This window comes from Trachemys scripta, chromosome 2 (assembly GCF_013100865.1).
Source record: "Trachemys scripta elegans isolate TJP31775 chromosome 2, CAS_Tse_1.0, whole genome shotgun sequence".
Lineage (NCBI taxonomy): Eukaryota > Metazoa > Chordata > Testudines > Emydidae > Trachemys > Trachemys scripta.
In genome coordinates, this window is record NC_048299.1 from 54,035,525 (window position 1) to 54,051,358 (window position 15,834).

A 15,834-nucleotide genomic window follows, 5' to 3' on the forward strand; every position below is an offset into this window, starting at 1 on the left:
GGCAGCTGGAGGCATTGTTTTCTGTAAGAATCTACACTTGATTTTTTTTTTAAATCTAGCCCTTTATCATTCTGAAGACAACCTATAGGATTTCCTCTACTACAATGCTGTATTTCTGAGTCAGTGGAAAAGCCTCACTGCCTTTGCTGGTGCTTAGAACTTTAAGTATCAGAAAAGTGAAACTGTGAAGTCTCTCGGATAAGTTTTACTGGTGCTATTAATTGCAGCAGTGACACTGGAAAAAATGTCATTCACTCTGCTACTTCTGGAGAAAGCTAGCATAAGTAGAGGCAAGCACTAAAAGCTATTTGTTGGGGGAGGATGACCTAACAAAGCAGAAGAGATGGGTAGTATAGAAGAGGACCCCACTCTCTCATACCAGCCAGCAGTATGGTGTTGCTGACAATAGCGGTACTCACTTCTGTCCAATAGTCAGGAGACTCAAGAATTGGGAAAAGAGGACAGAGGGAGAAAATGGATCCTTCTAACTTCCAGCATGGGGATGGGGAGTTTCAAACTCATCAGGTCCCTACTAGCCAGAGACGACATCTAGCCATCTAGAAGATGAAGCACTTCAGCAGGGTCTCAGGACAGCACCCTGGTGGGAATCTATGCCCTTCCCTTCACCAATTGGGGGTGTGGGGGGGGGGGGGGGGGGGGGGGGTGGGGGTTGGCGGGGTTGCTGGTGCTCCCTTTCGTCACCCAGGTCTTTCATACTGTCTCGTATCTAGCTGGTGTAGTACTTTTGTTAGCAGGTGTCTGATAACCTTTTAAATTCCTGAATAAATTACTTCTACAATAGAAAAGACATGGGAGAAACCTATTTATTAGAATTACCCTAATTGCATTATAGATTAGCTCTGCTACAACCTCTTCTGCTGAAGTTTGTTTAAATTTGATTGGGCCAAGATGTGGCATTACAACATACTGGTACCTCTTTCATGTTGCTGCCTTATTCACCAGAATCTCATCTTACTTTCTCTCTTTCTCAATCTCTAGCCATTATGGTTTCCTAGATAAAGTCTGTTTACATTTTTTAAGGCTAAACAATACAGCAATGCATTTGAAAAATCATAGTTTGAACATCTGCAAAATGTCTTAAGTGGCTTCTGGTGTAAGTGGAATGAATTTTGTCTGTGAAGCTTGGAAGAGTACTATACTTTACTTTCAATTTTTTTTTCTAATTTGACCCCTAATTATACCAACCCCTCTCATCCACTTCTTCTCCCATGGGATATTTGTTTTGGAAGGACATGCCAAATGTGAGTTTGTACCTGATTGGCGTTCAGTTAAGGTATCTTATTTAGAAATACTGTAGTATCCCAAAATGTACATTGTTTTGACATCCTCTAGCAGCACATAACTCTTGCGAGAAGAATGCTAAATGAAAAGTTTCTAGTAGTACATAATCCTCACAAAATGATCTTATATCTGTTCCTAATCAGTTCCTGAAAAAAAGTCCATTACTGATATTTAATTTTTCAAGTGTCAGCTGCTAATACATGATGATATACACTTTTCCCCTCTCCTTCATTTTATTTCCACCAGGCATTGATAATAAAGAAAAATTTCCACCTAGTTATATTTAGTACCTACTATATTTTGTAATCTGCTACTACACTATCTTAATGTATTCTTGAACATGATATCCAGTAGCAACTGAGGCACTCTTCCAAATATGAAAGTAGAGTTCGGTATCTAGTTGTCGTACGTGCTACATTGGGGTGGCCAACCGGAGCCTGAGCAGGAGCCAGGATTTACCAATGTACATTGCCAAAGAGCCACAGTAATACGTCAGCAGTCCCCCATTAGCTCAGTCCCAGTGCCTCCTGCTCACCAGCAGTCCCGCCGATCAGCGGCTCCCCCACGCTTCCCAATCAGCTGTCTTGTGGCATGCAGGAGGCTTGGAGGGAGAGGGGGAGGAGCAAGGGCAAGGCAGGCTCAGGGGAGGGGGCGGGAAGGGGTGGAGTGGGGGCAGGGCCTATAGCAGAGCCAGGGGTTGAGCAGTGAGCACGTGCTACACTGGAAAGTTGGTGCCTGTAGCTCCAGCCCCGGACTCGGTGCCTATACAAGGAGCTACATATTAACTTCTGACGAGCCACATGTGGCTCTGGAGCACAGGTTGGCCACCCCTGTGCTATAAAGTAATAAGCAAAATCCGTTCATAACACGGGAGGTAACTTTCCAGCAGAGAAACACAGGATTAATAATGGTCACTTTTATATTTAAATATAATCTAAATTAATTTAGATTTTGGTACTCTCAGGTTAAATATCATCTTATTCCATAAGTAGTCCATTTAAATTACTTGTGGAGTAAGGTGCTACTGGGTGTGAGTGAGGGTATCAGAATCTGACCTTCATTTAGTACATGCTGCATCCCTAGTGCTGGCCATTACAGGCACAACGCCAAGGTAAAAGTGGAGGCTTCCAGTGCTGTTCCCTTGCTGCATTTGTGCTGTGGATAAATAAAACTCTCCAGTCTCTAGTGTTCTTGAGCTGGCATTTTTTTGTAAGACCTATATTTTCTTTTGGTGGGGTCAGGGAATGACTCTGGAAATACTGTAAAACCTGAAATTAACTGGATACTGGTCAGTTTCTGCTCCCCAAAGGGCTGTGAAAGTGATAGGGTCTTGGCAGTTTCCCTTTGCTGCTCCAGAAGAGTGATGCTATTCAGGGAGGAGAGGATGGTGGTGGCTATAAAATAGGAGAGGGGGAGTCCCTCCCAATCCCTGCATCTCCCCACCCCCTGGCTCAGAAGCAGCAGAGGATTAGATCTCTAGCTGCTCTTTTTTCCTAACCAGCACCAGTGAAACTTCTTGGCTGTAGGGAGCGACATTGCTACTCTTTACAACAATACTGGCCAGCAGTGAAACTAGCTCAGACTTAGCAATAACTTTCACCTTTTAGACAGAGACCAAATCTGGAAAGGCTTAACCCTCTCCCCCCCACCCCACCCCCACCCCCCCAGCTGAATTTCTCAGAAAGTTATGGGTGTAAGAAAATATTTATAACAGAAAATGTTTTAGAGCTGTAATTGCAGCAGTTGCTGCCTGGCGACAACTGTGATGAGCATACAAGTTGCGTAAAAGGTGTTCCTTGGTTTTGCTCTTCACACACTATACTAATTAACTCTGATATGCCTATGGAGATAAAGGAAAAAATAATCTGAACACCAGCTAAATATCACAGTGTGAAGCTTGACAAAAAATTGGCAAGAAACTGTAGTTACATCACATCCAGCTACATCCGCTCTAACCTGGCATCTCCTTATGATAATGTGTTCATCACTACTGAAAGGGATTTATGAATTCTCCACCTACAGGTTTTGTTAGTTCATAATCTGAATCACTGCTACTTTTCCAGACAGCACAAACAGCTGTGTGCTGTTTACTGGCATGTTTTGTTTTCTCTAGTAGGATTGTTCAAGGCAGCTCTTCTAACATAGTGAACGCCAGTGAAAGTGAGGTGGGATCAGAGGCTAAAATAGGGATAGAACAAGTTAAAAATTAGTTAGACAAGTTAGATGTTTTCAAATCATCAGGGCCTGATGAAATACACCCTATAATACTCAAGGAGCTCAGTGAGGCAATATCGGCATAATTAGTGATTATCATCAAAAAATCATGGAAGACGGGAGAGATTTCAGAGGCCTGGAAAATGGCATTATATTTGTCCATCTATAAAAGGGAATAAGGACAACCTGGAGAATTACAGACCAGTCATCTTAACTTCAGTACCTAGAAAGATAATGGAACAAATAAGTAAGCAATCAATTTGCAAACACCTAGAAGATAATAAGGTGATCAGTAACAGCATGGATTTGTCAAGAACAAATCATGTCAAACCAGCCTGATCGCTTTCTTTGACAGTGTAATAAGCCTTGTGGATAGTGGGGAAGTGGTAGATGTGCTATATCTTGATTTTAGTAAAACTTTTGATGCTGTCTTGCATGACCTTCTCAGAAACAAAACTAAGGAAATACAACCTAGATGGAGCTACTTTAAGGTGAGTGCATTATTGGTTGGAAAACCGTTCCCAGAGAGTTATCAATGGTTCACAGTTTAGATGGAAGGGTAGATCAAGTGGGATCCGTTCTGGGTCCAGTTCTGTTCAATATCTTAAGTGATTTAGATAATGGCATAGAGAGTACACTTATAAAGTTTGCGGATGATACCAAGCTGGGAGTGGTTGCAAGTGCTTTGGAAGATAGGATTAAAATTCAAAATGATCTGGACAAATGGGAGAAATGGTCTGAAGAAAATAGGATGAAATTCTATAAGGGTAAATGCAAAGCACTCCATTTAGGAAGGAACAATCAGTTGCACACATACAAAATGGGAAATGACTGCCTAGGAAGGAGTACTGCAGAAAGGGATCTGGGGATCATAGTGAATCACAAGCTAAATATGAGTCAACAGTATAACACTTGAAAAAAAAGCAAACATCATTGTGGGATGTATTAGCAGGAGTGCTGTAAGCAAGACACAAGAAATAATTCTTCTGATCTACTGCACACTGATTAGGCCTCAACTAGAGTATTGTGTCTAGTTCTGGGTGCCACATTTCAGGAAAGATGTAGACAAATTGGAGAAAGTGTAGAGAAGAGCAAAAAAAACATGACCTATGAGAAAAGATTGAAAAAACTGGGGTTATTTAGTCTGGTGAAGACTGAGGAGTGACATAATAGTTTTCAAGTACATAAAAGGTTGTTACAAGGAGGAGGGAGAAAAATTGTTCTCATTAGCCTCTGAGGATAGGACAAGAAGCAATGGGCTTAAATTGCAGCAAGGACAATTTAGGTTGGACGTTCGGAAAATCATCTTGTCAGGGTAGTTAAACACTAGAATAAATTGCCTAGGCAGGTTGTGAATTGTCTAACCTGCTCTTAAAAATCTCCAATGACAGAGAAACACCTGTCAGGGATGGTCTAGATTGATGGTCCCCAAACTGTGGGGTGCACTGGAGGAACTTGGGGCGGGGGGGCACAGCAGAGCCAGGGCCAACTCCCACGAAGGATGGGGTGGGAGCACCATTCAGCCCCACTCCGCCCCCAGCCCTACATCTGGCCCCAGCTCCAAGCCCTACATCTGGCCCCATCCCTAGCCTCTGCCCCCAACTGTGGCCCAGCTGCAGCTCTATTCCCAGCCCCACCCTCAGCCTTGGCCCCGATGGATGAAACTCTGGCCCCAGCCCCACTCCCGGCCCCTGCCCTGCCCCAACTGTGGCCCCAGTCTTGACCCCCCCCCCCATACCCAGTCCATGCCCCGCTCCTGGCTCCGAGGCGCAGATGGGGTAAGTGGGGGAGTGACCCTGAAAACTTTGGGAACCACTGATCTAGATAATACTTGAGTGCAGGGGACTGGACTAAAAGACCTCTCGAGGACCCTTCCGGTCCTATGATTCTGTGATTCTTTGTGCCACTGGAGTCCTGCAACTCATTACTTGGTAGTTTGGCTCTTAAACTCTGAGCCTGGAACCAAAAAAAAGATGCTGCTTTGACTTTTTGTGGTGTGGTGAGAGATTAGACATTTAGTACATTTCCCAGAAGTATAGAGACTCAGAAATCTCCTAGTCATGGTATCTGATCTTCCGCATGTAGATTAAAGATGGCCAATTAAAAATATAGGTGGGAGGTTCTGTTTCTCTGTAACTCATGCCTTCTAGGTCTTGTCTATACTGGGGAAAGAATTCCAATTCTTGCTAATGTCTGCCAGTGAGAACCCTAGTACTAATGGTGCTCCAGCAGCTCTTTTAGCATTATAGCAATCAAATGTGCTCAGCACAAGTCTACGCAACATGGTGTTGAGCGCCACAGCTGGAACCAGAAGGCTGTCTATACGTAGTGTCGTAACCTACCAAAGCGGTTTAACTTTTTTGTTAAAATTCCCAGTGTAGATAGACAAAAATCTCAGCAGAGTTTAAGTAGTATCTCACGTTTGACAATGCCTGGCATTGATTTACCACTTTCTGTAGTCATTATAGTGAATTTTTACTGCGATGGACCAACTCTTACATATAACTTGATCTTGGGCATATTAATGGTGTTTGGAGAATCTTTGATGCTTCAGAGCTTCTGTTAAGATAATTAGACTAAAATAATGCCTTTTAATAATACGTGGTATGGAAATAGGTTTCCAATATTTCCTGTTTTCATTCCAAGCTTGATATCTTACAAGAACTGAGGCTTATAGATATTTCAGCTTCTAGTCTTGGCAGAAAATGAAGAGGGCTATGAAGGTTTTAGATAAACTAAAAGTTAATTCTTGATTTTGGTTTCCCCTCTCCCTCTTTCCCTCTTCCCCACCCAAAACCTCAGATTGTGTTTTTGGTTCAAGCCTGTTGCTTTTCTTTTATCTGAACCATTTAGCCTGTCACTGTTTGTTAATTTGGGGCTCCCATAAGCTGGCTCAAGGCAATGAGGGCATTTGAGTACAGCTGTCAGTATCTAATTATAAAGACTACTAAACAGCTACAACTGTTTGTTTTTGCCCCTTTCACCATGTGATGTTAGATCAAAATAGGTTAAAGAGACAGCAAAGTGTAAATTTCACAAGTTCAACCCATACAGTTTTCAGAAGAATGTAAGCAACTAGTGCTATTTCATTTTGCAACAAAAGACCTATATCTAGATATATCTAGAGCAGGGGTGGGCAAACTACGGCCTGGGGGCCGCATCCGGCCCTTCAGACCTTTTAAGCTGTGGAGCGGGGTCCAGGGCTTGCCCCACTTCACGCAGCTCCCAGAAGCAGCGGCATGTTCTCCCTCCGGCTCCTACGCATAGAGACAGCCAGAGGGCTCTGCACACTGCCCCAGCACCAAGCACCGCCCCTGCAGCTCCCATTGGCTGGGAACTGTGGCCAATGGGAGCTGCAGGGGTGGTGCCTGTGGACAGGGCAGCGCGCAAAGACGCCTGGCCGTGCCTCTGCTTAGGAGTCATAGGGGGACCATGCCGCTGCTTCTGGTAGCTGCTTGAGGTACACGTCGCCTGGAGCCTGCACCCCTGACCCCCTCCCATGCCACAACCCCCTGCCCCAGCCCTGATCCCCCTCCCGCCCTCTGAACCCTTCGGTCCCAGCCCAGAGCACTTGCCTACGCCCCCAATCCCTCATCATCCCCAGCCCCACTCCAGAGCCCGCACCCCCAGCTGGAGCCTTCAACCCACCCCCGCACCCCAACCCACAATTTCATGAGCATTCATGGCCCACCCCACAATTTCCACACCCAGATGTGGCCCTCGGGCCAAAAAGTTTGCCCACCCCCGATCTAGAGAGAGTTGCAAAAGATTTGAGTTCTTATTGCTGTATCAGAGCCATCCATACTAACATATATAAGAGGAGGACAGAGAACCCAAGGAACTAGGTGAGGTTCATCTTATAGAGTTTTTTACTGTTTAGTGGATTTTGGAAATGAGTTTGAAGAGGTTCCAGTCCTTGCTTATCCCCAGGATCCATAGGGAACCCTTCTGGGATGTGATATGGGCTGCCCTGTGATATTGTCCAGCCTGCTCTGCCCCAGGCAGTCTAGCTCTGCCTTTGATATAATCTCCTGTCTTGGAAGTATTTTTGGATATGGAGCAGAAATGAAGACTGCCCTTAGCAGCATTAACTTCTACAAAGAGATCTTTTGGGCCATGAGGAGAGAATCAAGAGCAGGTGTACCCCAATCTCCGCCCAGCCACTCCTAACTTTTGTGGCACTCCAGTTGGGTGAGAGGCATGCCGAAGAGTCACTACTTCCTGTGTTCCTCCTTTTCCCCCTATACTTCTCTACTCCCAGAGACAATCAGAGTTCTTCTACCTGGAATTACAGAACACTCCTTTCCTTTGGCTCATTTCAATGTGGAGATCTTATGTAAAAGTTCAAGGTCCTGAGTGTTTTGTTGCCTCATTATACATTGTAGGTCCATTTTGTTGTGAGCAACACATTGTATACAACTTAAAATTCAAGATGTGTATGTTCTTTATCTGCAGTCCCTATAGTGTTGACACAGGAGTTGCTTTAAAAAAACACTTGGCAAAGTTTTCCCTTATGGTTAGAATTTAATTTCAAAAGTCTCTTTTTTCTTGTTTTTAACTGGAAACTTTTCCTCCATATACATTTTATTTATTTGATAACAGAATTGTGAAATGTGACTTTCAGTGTGTTACATTGTCTGCACTGTGGATGGGTGTATTTAGCTCTTTAGAAAGAAGCTATTTTGCTCAGGCTAGTGCTTCTGCAATTTCCTAATGAAAGTGTTTTTGCTCCTGAGCCAGTGCTTTAGTGAGTACCTTATAAAGGCTGGCCCTCACTAGAGCAGATTAGAGCGCAATGCATTTAAAGCTAAATATAGAACATAGAACAAGGCAAATCCTATGCTGCTCCTAATAACTACTCAAGAGTCACTGCTGTTGTAATGAACTTTTGTTGATTAAATTTACCGCAAGTGGTAAGTCTTGTTTTGTTTGTTTGTTCGCAGGTTCTATTAAAGGGCATCTCTTTGATGTCCAGAAAAACAATTTTAAAATCTAATTGTCAAGCTTCAGGTATGTGAAAAATGTTTTTTAGTATTGAAAAGAGAGACCTCCCCATCCCCCACCACAAGGAAAATGTGCAGTAGTAAACATTAATGTAAAAACAGAAGACTGCACAGCTGCTGGGAAGTCTTATCTACTTCATGGTGGGGAAGGCAGGCTGGCTTTCCATTCTGCTACCCCAAAGGAAAGCTGGTGTTTTTTCACCGAAGAAGTTAAAGTGTATTAATTCAAGTCTGCTGGCTTGTTTATGCTCTGAAGGGTTGTGACAATAGGATTAATTAATGCATATTGTATAGTTTGCTTTGTTTTTCTTTTCCAGACTGCTGTAAGGTTTCTGTATCCTCTTGAAACTAACATCATTATGTTAGCTGCAATGAGAAAACATTCTTCCCAACCAAATGAAATACTATAATGACTAGCAGAACACAAACATAAAATCCACTATTAGTAGCAGACTTACAGAAATGCACTTTTTTTTTTAGTACATATCAAACTCTTTCACAAATGATTGGTTGTTACACAGGCAAAATAGATATGTCAGATCTAGCTGGTCACTAGCTAGAAGACTTAAAACCTGCAGGTACTGGTGGTGGTATTATCTGTCTACTTCATGTAGAAAGCATTTACTGGTGTCGGATGGTAAAGGGATATATCTGTCTTTCTCCATCCTCCTCCTCTGAAGTTCCTGAGCACTCCACAAGAGAGACTGCTGCACTCTGCTCATTGGAGAGCCTCAGCTCCTACAACACTTTCTAAGCTTCACTGTACCATCTCATTCACCATCCTTGATTTTAACTCACAGAATGCAAGTAAGAACATAAGAACGGCCATACTGGGTCAGACCAAAGGTTCACCTAGCTCAGTATCCTGTCTTCAGACAGTGGCCAATGCTAGGTGCCCCAGAGAGAATGAACATAATAGGTAATCATCAAGTGATCCATTCCTTGTCGCCCATTCCCAGCTTCTGGCAAACAAAGGCTAGGGATACCATCCCTGCCCATCCTGGCTAATAGCTATTGATGGACCTATCCTCGTGAATTTATCTAGTTCTTTTTTGAGCCCTGTTATAGTCTCGGTCTTCACAACATCCTCAGGCAAGGAGTTCCACAGGTTGACTGTGCGTTGTGTGAAAAAATACTTTATTTTGTTTGTTTTAAACCCGCTGTTTATTAATTTCATTTGACCCCTAGCTCATGTGTTATGAGGAGGAAATAACACTTCCTAATTTACTTTCTCCACACCAGTCATGATTTTATAGACCTCTATTATATCCCCCCTTAGTCATCTTTTTTCCAAGCGCAGAAGTCCCAGTCTTATTGATCTCTCCTCATACGGCAGCCGATCCATACCCCTAATAATTTTTGTTGCCCTTTTCTGAACCTTTACCAATTCCAATATATCTTTTTTGAGATGGGTAAACCACATCTGCACACAGTATTCAAGATGTGGCCGTACCCTGGATTTTATATAGAGGCAATATGATCTTTTCTATCTTATTATCTATCCCCTTCTTAATGATGCCCAACATTCTGTTTGCTTTTTTGACTGCTGCATATTGAGTGGATGTTTTCTGAGAACTATTCACAATGACTCCAAGATGTCTTTCTTGAGTGGTAACAGCTAATTTAGACCCCATTATTTTATATGTATAGTTGGGATTATGTATTCCAATGTGCATTACTTTGCATTTATCCACATTGACTTTCCTCTGCCATTTTGTTGCCCAGTCACCCAATTTTGAGAGATCCTTTTGTAGCTCTTCACAGTCTGCCTGGGACTTAAGTAGGCAAGTACATTGCCAGAAGGTTGGCTACACAGTTTAACTGTACCTTCTTTAAAATGTTCTTAATTTCTGGTAAAACTGTAGCTTGTTTGTTGGCTTGTTTTTGAGAGAGAGGATATTCTCAGTATGCAAAACTGTAACTGCTGGTTGGGTCTTTTCTTATGTTACAACTTGAAGGCAGCAAAGCCAATCATAGGGTTACCATCCGTCCGTATTTCCCCGGACATGTCCGGCTTTTGCATCTCTAAATAGCCGTCCGGGAGGAATTGGTAACAAGGTTAAAATGTCCGGGTTTTTTTTCTCCCTTGCCTCCCTCCCTCCCTTCCATGCAGAGTGCAGCTGCTGATTGGGCGGCTGGGCTGATTGACCAGCTCCCATTGGCTTCCAGCAGCCAGAGCCCTCCCCTGCTCTCCCCTCCCTCTGTCTGCAGCTCTGTGTAACACACAAACCGACCCACCAGGCAGCGTGTTTTGCAAACACGTGGCGCCAGAATGGTAAGGGGAGTCTGGGGGGGGGCAGTCAGAGAGCAGGGGGAGTGTTGGATGGGTCCCCGGCCTCCACCTGCAACCCCCCCCTACCTCCCTGCCTCTCCCTTGTCTGCTTGTACTGCTAGAGCCAACAGCAACTGCTGTCTGCTGCCCCCGGGTCCTAGTGCCCCCATCCACTAATGGGAAGACAGGCTGCCCTTACCCTGCCCTTCCACCCTAGCCCTGAGCCTCTCCAATGCCCCAAAGCCCTCAGCCCCAGCCCTCATCCCCCCACACCCTAATCCTCTGCTCCATCCCTGAACCCCCTCCTGCATCATGAACCCCTCATCCTCAGACCCACAGCCCTCACCCCTGCATCCCCTCCTATCCCCAAACTCCCTCCCAAACCCCCTTCCCACACACCCCCTCCTGCCCTCAAACTCCCTCCCAAAGCCTGCACCCCCTCCCTTTGCACCACCTCCCACCCCCAAACTCCATCCCAGAGCTTGCACCCCTCAGCCCCTCCTGCACACCCACCCCCTGCCCCAGCCTGGAGCCTGCACCCAGCCCCCAAATGCTATCCCAGAACCTGCACCCCTCCTGCACCCTAATCCCCAGCCCAGGACCTGCATCCCAGACCTCCTCCCCCCCACCCAACCCCCCTCCCAGAGCCTTAGGCAGGTGGGTTTTGGGCACCACCAAAATTTCTACAACCCTGCCAGCCATGCGAGTGGATAAGGGTCTGAGCAGTCAGGGGACAGGTAGGGTCCTGGCGGGACAGTTGGGGGGGCGGTTCTCAGCAGGGGGGCAGTCAGGGGACAAGAAGCAGTGGGGGTTGGGGTTCTGAGGGGGGCAGTCAGGGGGTGGGAAGTGGGAGGGAGTGGATGGGGCGGGGCTAGGGCGGGGCTTCCCCCCCCCCCGTGTCCTCTTTTTTTGATTGTGGAAATATGGTAACCCTAGCCAATCATGACTCTAAACTTTTCTGGCCCTTTATGCTCTCTCTCAGGTGTGCTGGCATTTCCTAACCCCAGATAAGTCATAGTTCTGGACTAGAAAACACTGATTTGCTGAGTTACAAAAGTGAAACACTGTTGGAACGACCAACAGAGGGGCCACCTAGCGACATAAGCGTTGTCAAACAATTAAAAAAAATAATCACAATTAATTCACAACTATTTTTTTAATTGCACTGTTAAACAATTATAGAATACCAATTTAAAAATATTACAAAAATCTTTGTTTTCAAATATGTAATTACAAAACAGAATACAAAGTATACAGTGCTCACTTTATATTGTTTTTATTACAAATATTTTCACTCTAAAAAAAACAAAATAAATCGTTTTTCTCAATTCACCTCATATAAGTACTGTAATGCAATCTCTGTATCGTGAAAATGCAACTTACAAATGTAGAATTTATTTTTTTACACAACTGCACTCAGAAACAAAACAATGTGAAATTTTAGAGCCTACAAGTCGAAGTATGAAGGGGCATATGAATGTTTAGCATATCTGGCATGGAAATACCTTGCAACACCGGCTACAACCGTGCCATGCGAATGCCTGTTCTCATTTTCAGGTGACATTGTAAATGAGAATCGGGCAGCATTATTTCCTGTAAATGTAAACAAACTTGTTTGTCATAGCGATTGGCTGAACAAGAAGTAGGAATGAGTGGATTTGTAGGAGATAAATTGAAAAATACTATTTCTTTTGTTTATTTTTTTTACAATGAAAATATTTGTAATAAAAATAATATAAAGTGAGCACTGTACACTTTGTATTCTGTGTTGTAATTGAAATCAGTATATTTGAAAACGTAGAAAAAATCCAAAAATATTTATAATATATTTAAATTGGTATTCTGTAATTGTTTACAGTGCGATTAAAACCGTGATTATTCACAACTTTTTTAAAAAATTGAGTTAATGTTTTACATTAATCACATGCCCTAGCTGTGATTAATTGACAGCCCTAATTATAACTGGAAAAAATAGACATCTCAGAAATTGGAGTAGATTATATCACTAGAGCATTGTTGGGAGGGTTGTTCAAAAACTAATTTACTGGGATACAGAAAACCAATTAACTGGCAGATTCTATTTCTGCACACTGTACAGTAATTTGTAATTGATAGAATATGTCTAGCTGTGAAACCAAGAATTCACTTTGTTCAGCCTAAGAGGAGGTGATGGCATGTGTAGTGTGTGCTTTGAAACCAGTAGCATGAGTGAGACTTGCTGTAGAATGAATCTTCTCTATAGCATCTGTAAACAAATGGGCCTAAAATGAGGTAGGGTGTCTGTGTGTAAATGTGGGTGTGTGTTAAACTTATTGGGTGGCTGTGTGGTTTTTTTTTTTTTTTTTTTTTTTTTGACCGTAACTAAAACTTGATTTGCGATGGGTAAAACTTTAGGGTGCTCTCAGATGAGTCAAGAATCTTGGTAGAGTTTTATGTCCTGAATTATGTGAAATGGCTTACCCAATCCAAACAATAACCTCCTCTGTGGGGAGGATGGGGGGAGATATAAGAGAACTGGTAGGTACAATGAAACTTCATTATATTCACTCTATATTACTTATTTGCATTCATTTGACAATATAGGGTGTGAAGCTTATGCAAAATATAGCTATGTAATTCAATCAATTACACTAATTTACTCAATAAAACTGAAGAATAGCGGTTCTCATCAGATAATATGCTATTTAATAATTATTCTTGAGTAAAGATTTAATCAAAATTGCCATATTAATCTCACATTAATTGAGGCCTGTATGTAAGGAATACTCTCCAATAGTTTAGGCCCAAAATTCGTCCTAGCTTGATATTATTTAATAGAATGCCATCTAGATTTTCAAGTATCTATTTAAATACAAAATTGCTGACGGAGGAAAACTAGCTACCATTTTGTGCGGGACACAGAAGGCGATGACTTCTCTTCCCAGTTCTTTAGTAGCTAATAAGCAAGTTATGGTTATAAACACTTGAATAGGGCAGGAAAATATATTTGGGAGAAGTATTTGCCAAAGACTTGATCCTGTAAACATCTTTGTTGTAGAACCCATATTGATTTCCATGGGACTCTGTAAGGCATGAGTTGTCATTTGTTTCTCATCACTAAGGGCTAGATTATTGCAGCCCTTTGCTGGCTGTGCAGGGGAGTCATGTTCCCCCGACTTCCTTGCTCAGATTTTTAGTCTGCTAATGAGGACAGCAGGGTCTATTCTCCCTGCAAGCTAATAGGTAGTGAAGTAGCAGAGAGTGGGAGGATCAGTGGCTCTGTGCTCCCCTTCCTGCCAGCCTGAGTACTTGACTGGGTGCACAAGACAAGAGTAAATTGCTCTCTGAAAAGGTGTGAAGTAATTTACTCCCTCCTCAGAGTGAGGGGCAGTCAGGGGAGAAATTTGTGACTTTGGTAAATCACAGTTTGGTCTGCTCCTGAGCCAGTGAAGCACCCTGTTGTCCCTTACCCAGGTCAGATAATAAGGTTTCAATCTAGTCTTACGTGTTTCTGGGTTTTAGTTTTGTTTTTTATCTTAGAAATCAGGAAATTCTATTATGATGATGCCAATATATATGAATTTACAAATCATGATCCTATAGAAGCTCCTATGGCTGGTTAAAGCTGGCCCTTATTAGAGCTAGGATTATTCTTGGTCCTGAGACTCATTATCTAATACTGTAATTAATTTCTCTACTTTACATCTCTTGAAATAGAGACAAGACAAATGATATTGTGACAATATAATTTTTGAGATTATTTTCTGGTAAATTTCTGTGTAGAATGAAAGCTTCCATTTGTATAGTACTGTCATGAACCAAGCTTTGTCAGGGAAACAAATTTCAATCAAATTATACTAAAATTATAGCGCTGTTTCTCTTTAAAATAACGAAAACTAATTTTTACTTGAATTTTTCATCAGTGTTGCTGGATTCTATGAATTTCTTTTTTGCTTTACTGTCACGTTACCGTGTTGTCTGTAAGTACTCTGATTAAATTGATATATGTAGTTAAACTATTTTTCTTTCTCTTGCAGAAATTTTATGAATAAGCATCAGAAGCCGGTGCTAACAGGCCAGCGGTTCAAAACTAGGAAGAGGGGTAGGATAAATGCTTTATTTTTTTCCCCCCTTCGTGAAGGTGACTAGAATTATCACAGTCATATAAAGCATTGCTTGCTGTCCTCTCATTTGAAAGTTTGGTAGGATTAAGGTGTCCCTTCCTACGCACCACCATCCTCCCATCAGTGTTAAGGATACTGTTAGTGTTTTTAATGTAACTAAAGTTTATGCTTTTTGTATATATTTAGGACTACATATAAGACACTTGGAGCTTGGCTTTGTTTGTATTTAACCAGGATTACAGAAGATTTGGATATTAGGAAGCATGGTTGATGATGATTAGCACTTCTTCCAGCGCCACTGTAAAGGCACATATTTATTAAAAAAGCACAACTACCAAGAGTTTCTTAAAAGACAAGCAGCGTTCAGAAATGAACTTCAACTGATGAGGTTTTTAGAGTCAAATCTATGCAATCCCCCAAAATGGGCACCTAATTTCTGAAATGAAGCTAACTTCCTACCTCTCAAATATCCCATGGGTATGTAGTGCTTTCTTTTATGATGACAGTCTGAAAACTTTAATACTCTTTAAACAGTTTGATACATTTTTTTCCAATATTTATTTTTTACTGTGACTATGGATTTTGTGTTTGATTTTTTTTTTTAATTCACATTAAAAGAATTAACATACCACAAAATAAATTCCTTTTCATATGCGGTTTTAATAATTTAATATTAAATGTGTCTAAATATAACCAAGTATCTTCCCTTGTTACTTTCAAGATTCCATAAATTTTGAAAGTATTATATTTGTGATGGAAAGGGGGTCACCCAGTGTGCCCCCTTTCTGTCAGGCATGGTGTCACAGGTGGTCCCTGTATCACTTCCTTTCACCTGGGTTACAAAGAAGTCCAGACAGATCTTTGTAATCAAAGAGCGCCTCCCTTCTGAAAGTCTCATTTATTAATGATAGCCATAAGCACAAGTAGAAGCTCACTCAAA

General features: G+C 42.4%; 1 protein-coding gene across 5 annotated transcripts in view; it reads left to right on the top strand.

The window, feature by feature from the left end:
- The window catches only part of BZW2 (basic leucine zipper and W2 domains 2), a 77,924-nt gene that overhangs the window by 11,720 nt on the left and 50,370 nt on the right, over nucleotides 1-15,834 (top strand). The window contains exons 2-3 of one of the 5 annotated variants that reach the window (XM_034760561.1): nucleotides 8,460-8,526; nucleotides 14,808-14,872. In XM_034760561.1, coding sequence (XP_034616452.1) covers nucleotides 14,815-14,872 — 58 coding nt within the window. In that variant the 5' untranslated portion in view covers nucleotides 8,460-8,526; nucleotides 14,808-14,814. Of the gene's footprint in view, nucleotides 1-8,322; nucleotides 8,430-8,459; nucleotides 8,527-14,807; nucleotides 14,873-15,834 lie in introns of those variants that run through there. The other 4 variants (XM_034760558.1, XM_034760559.1, XM_034760562.1 and 1 more) reach the window with 4 other exon arrangements.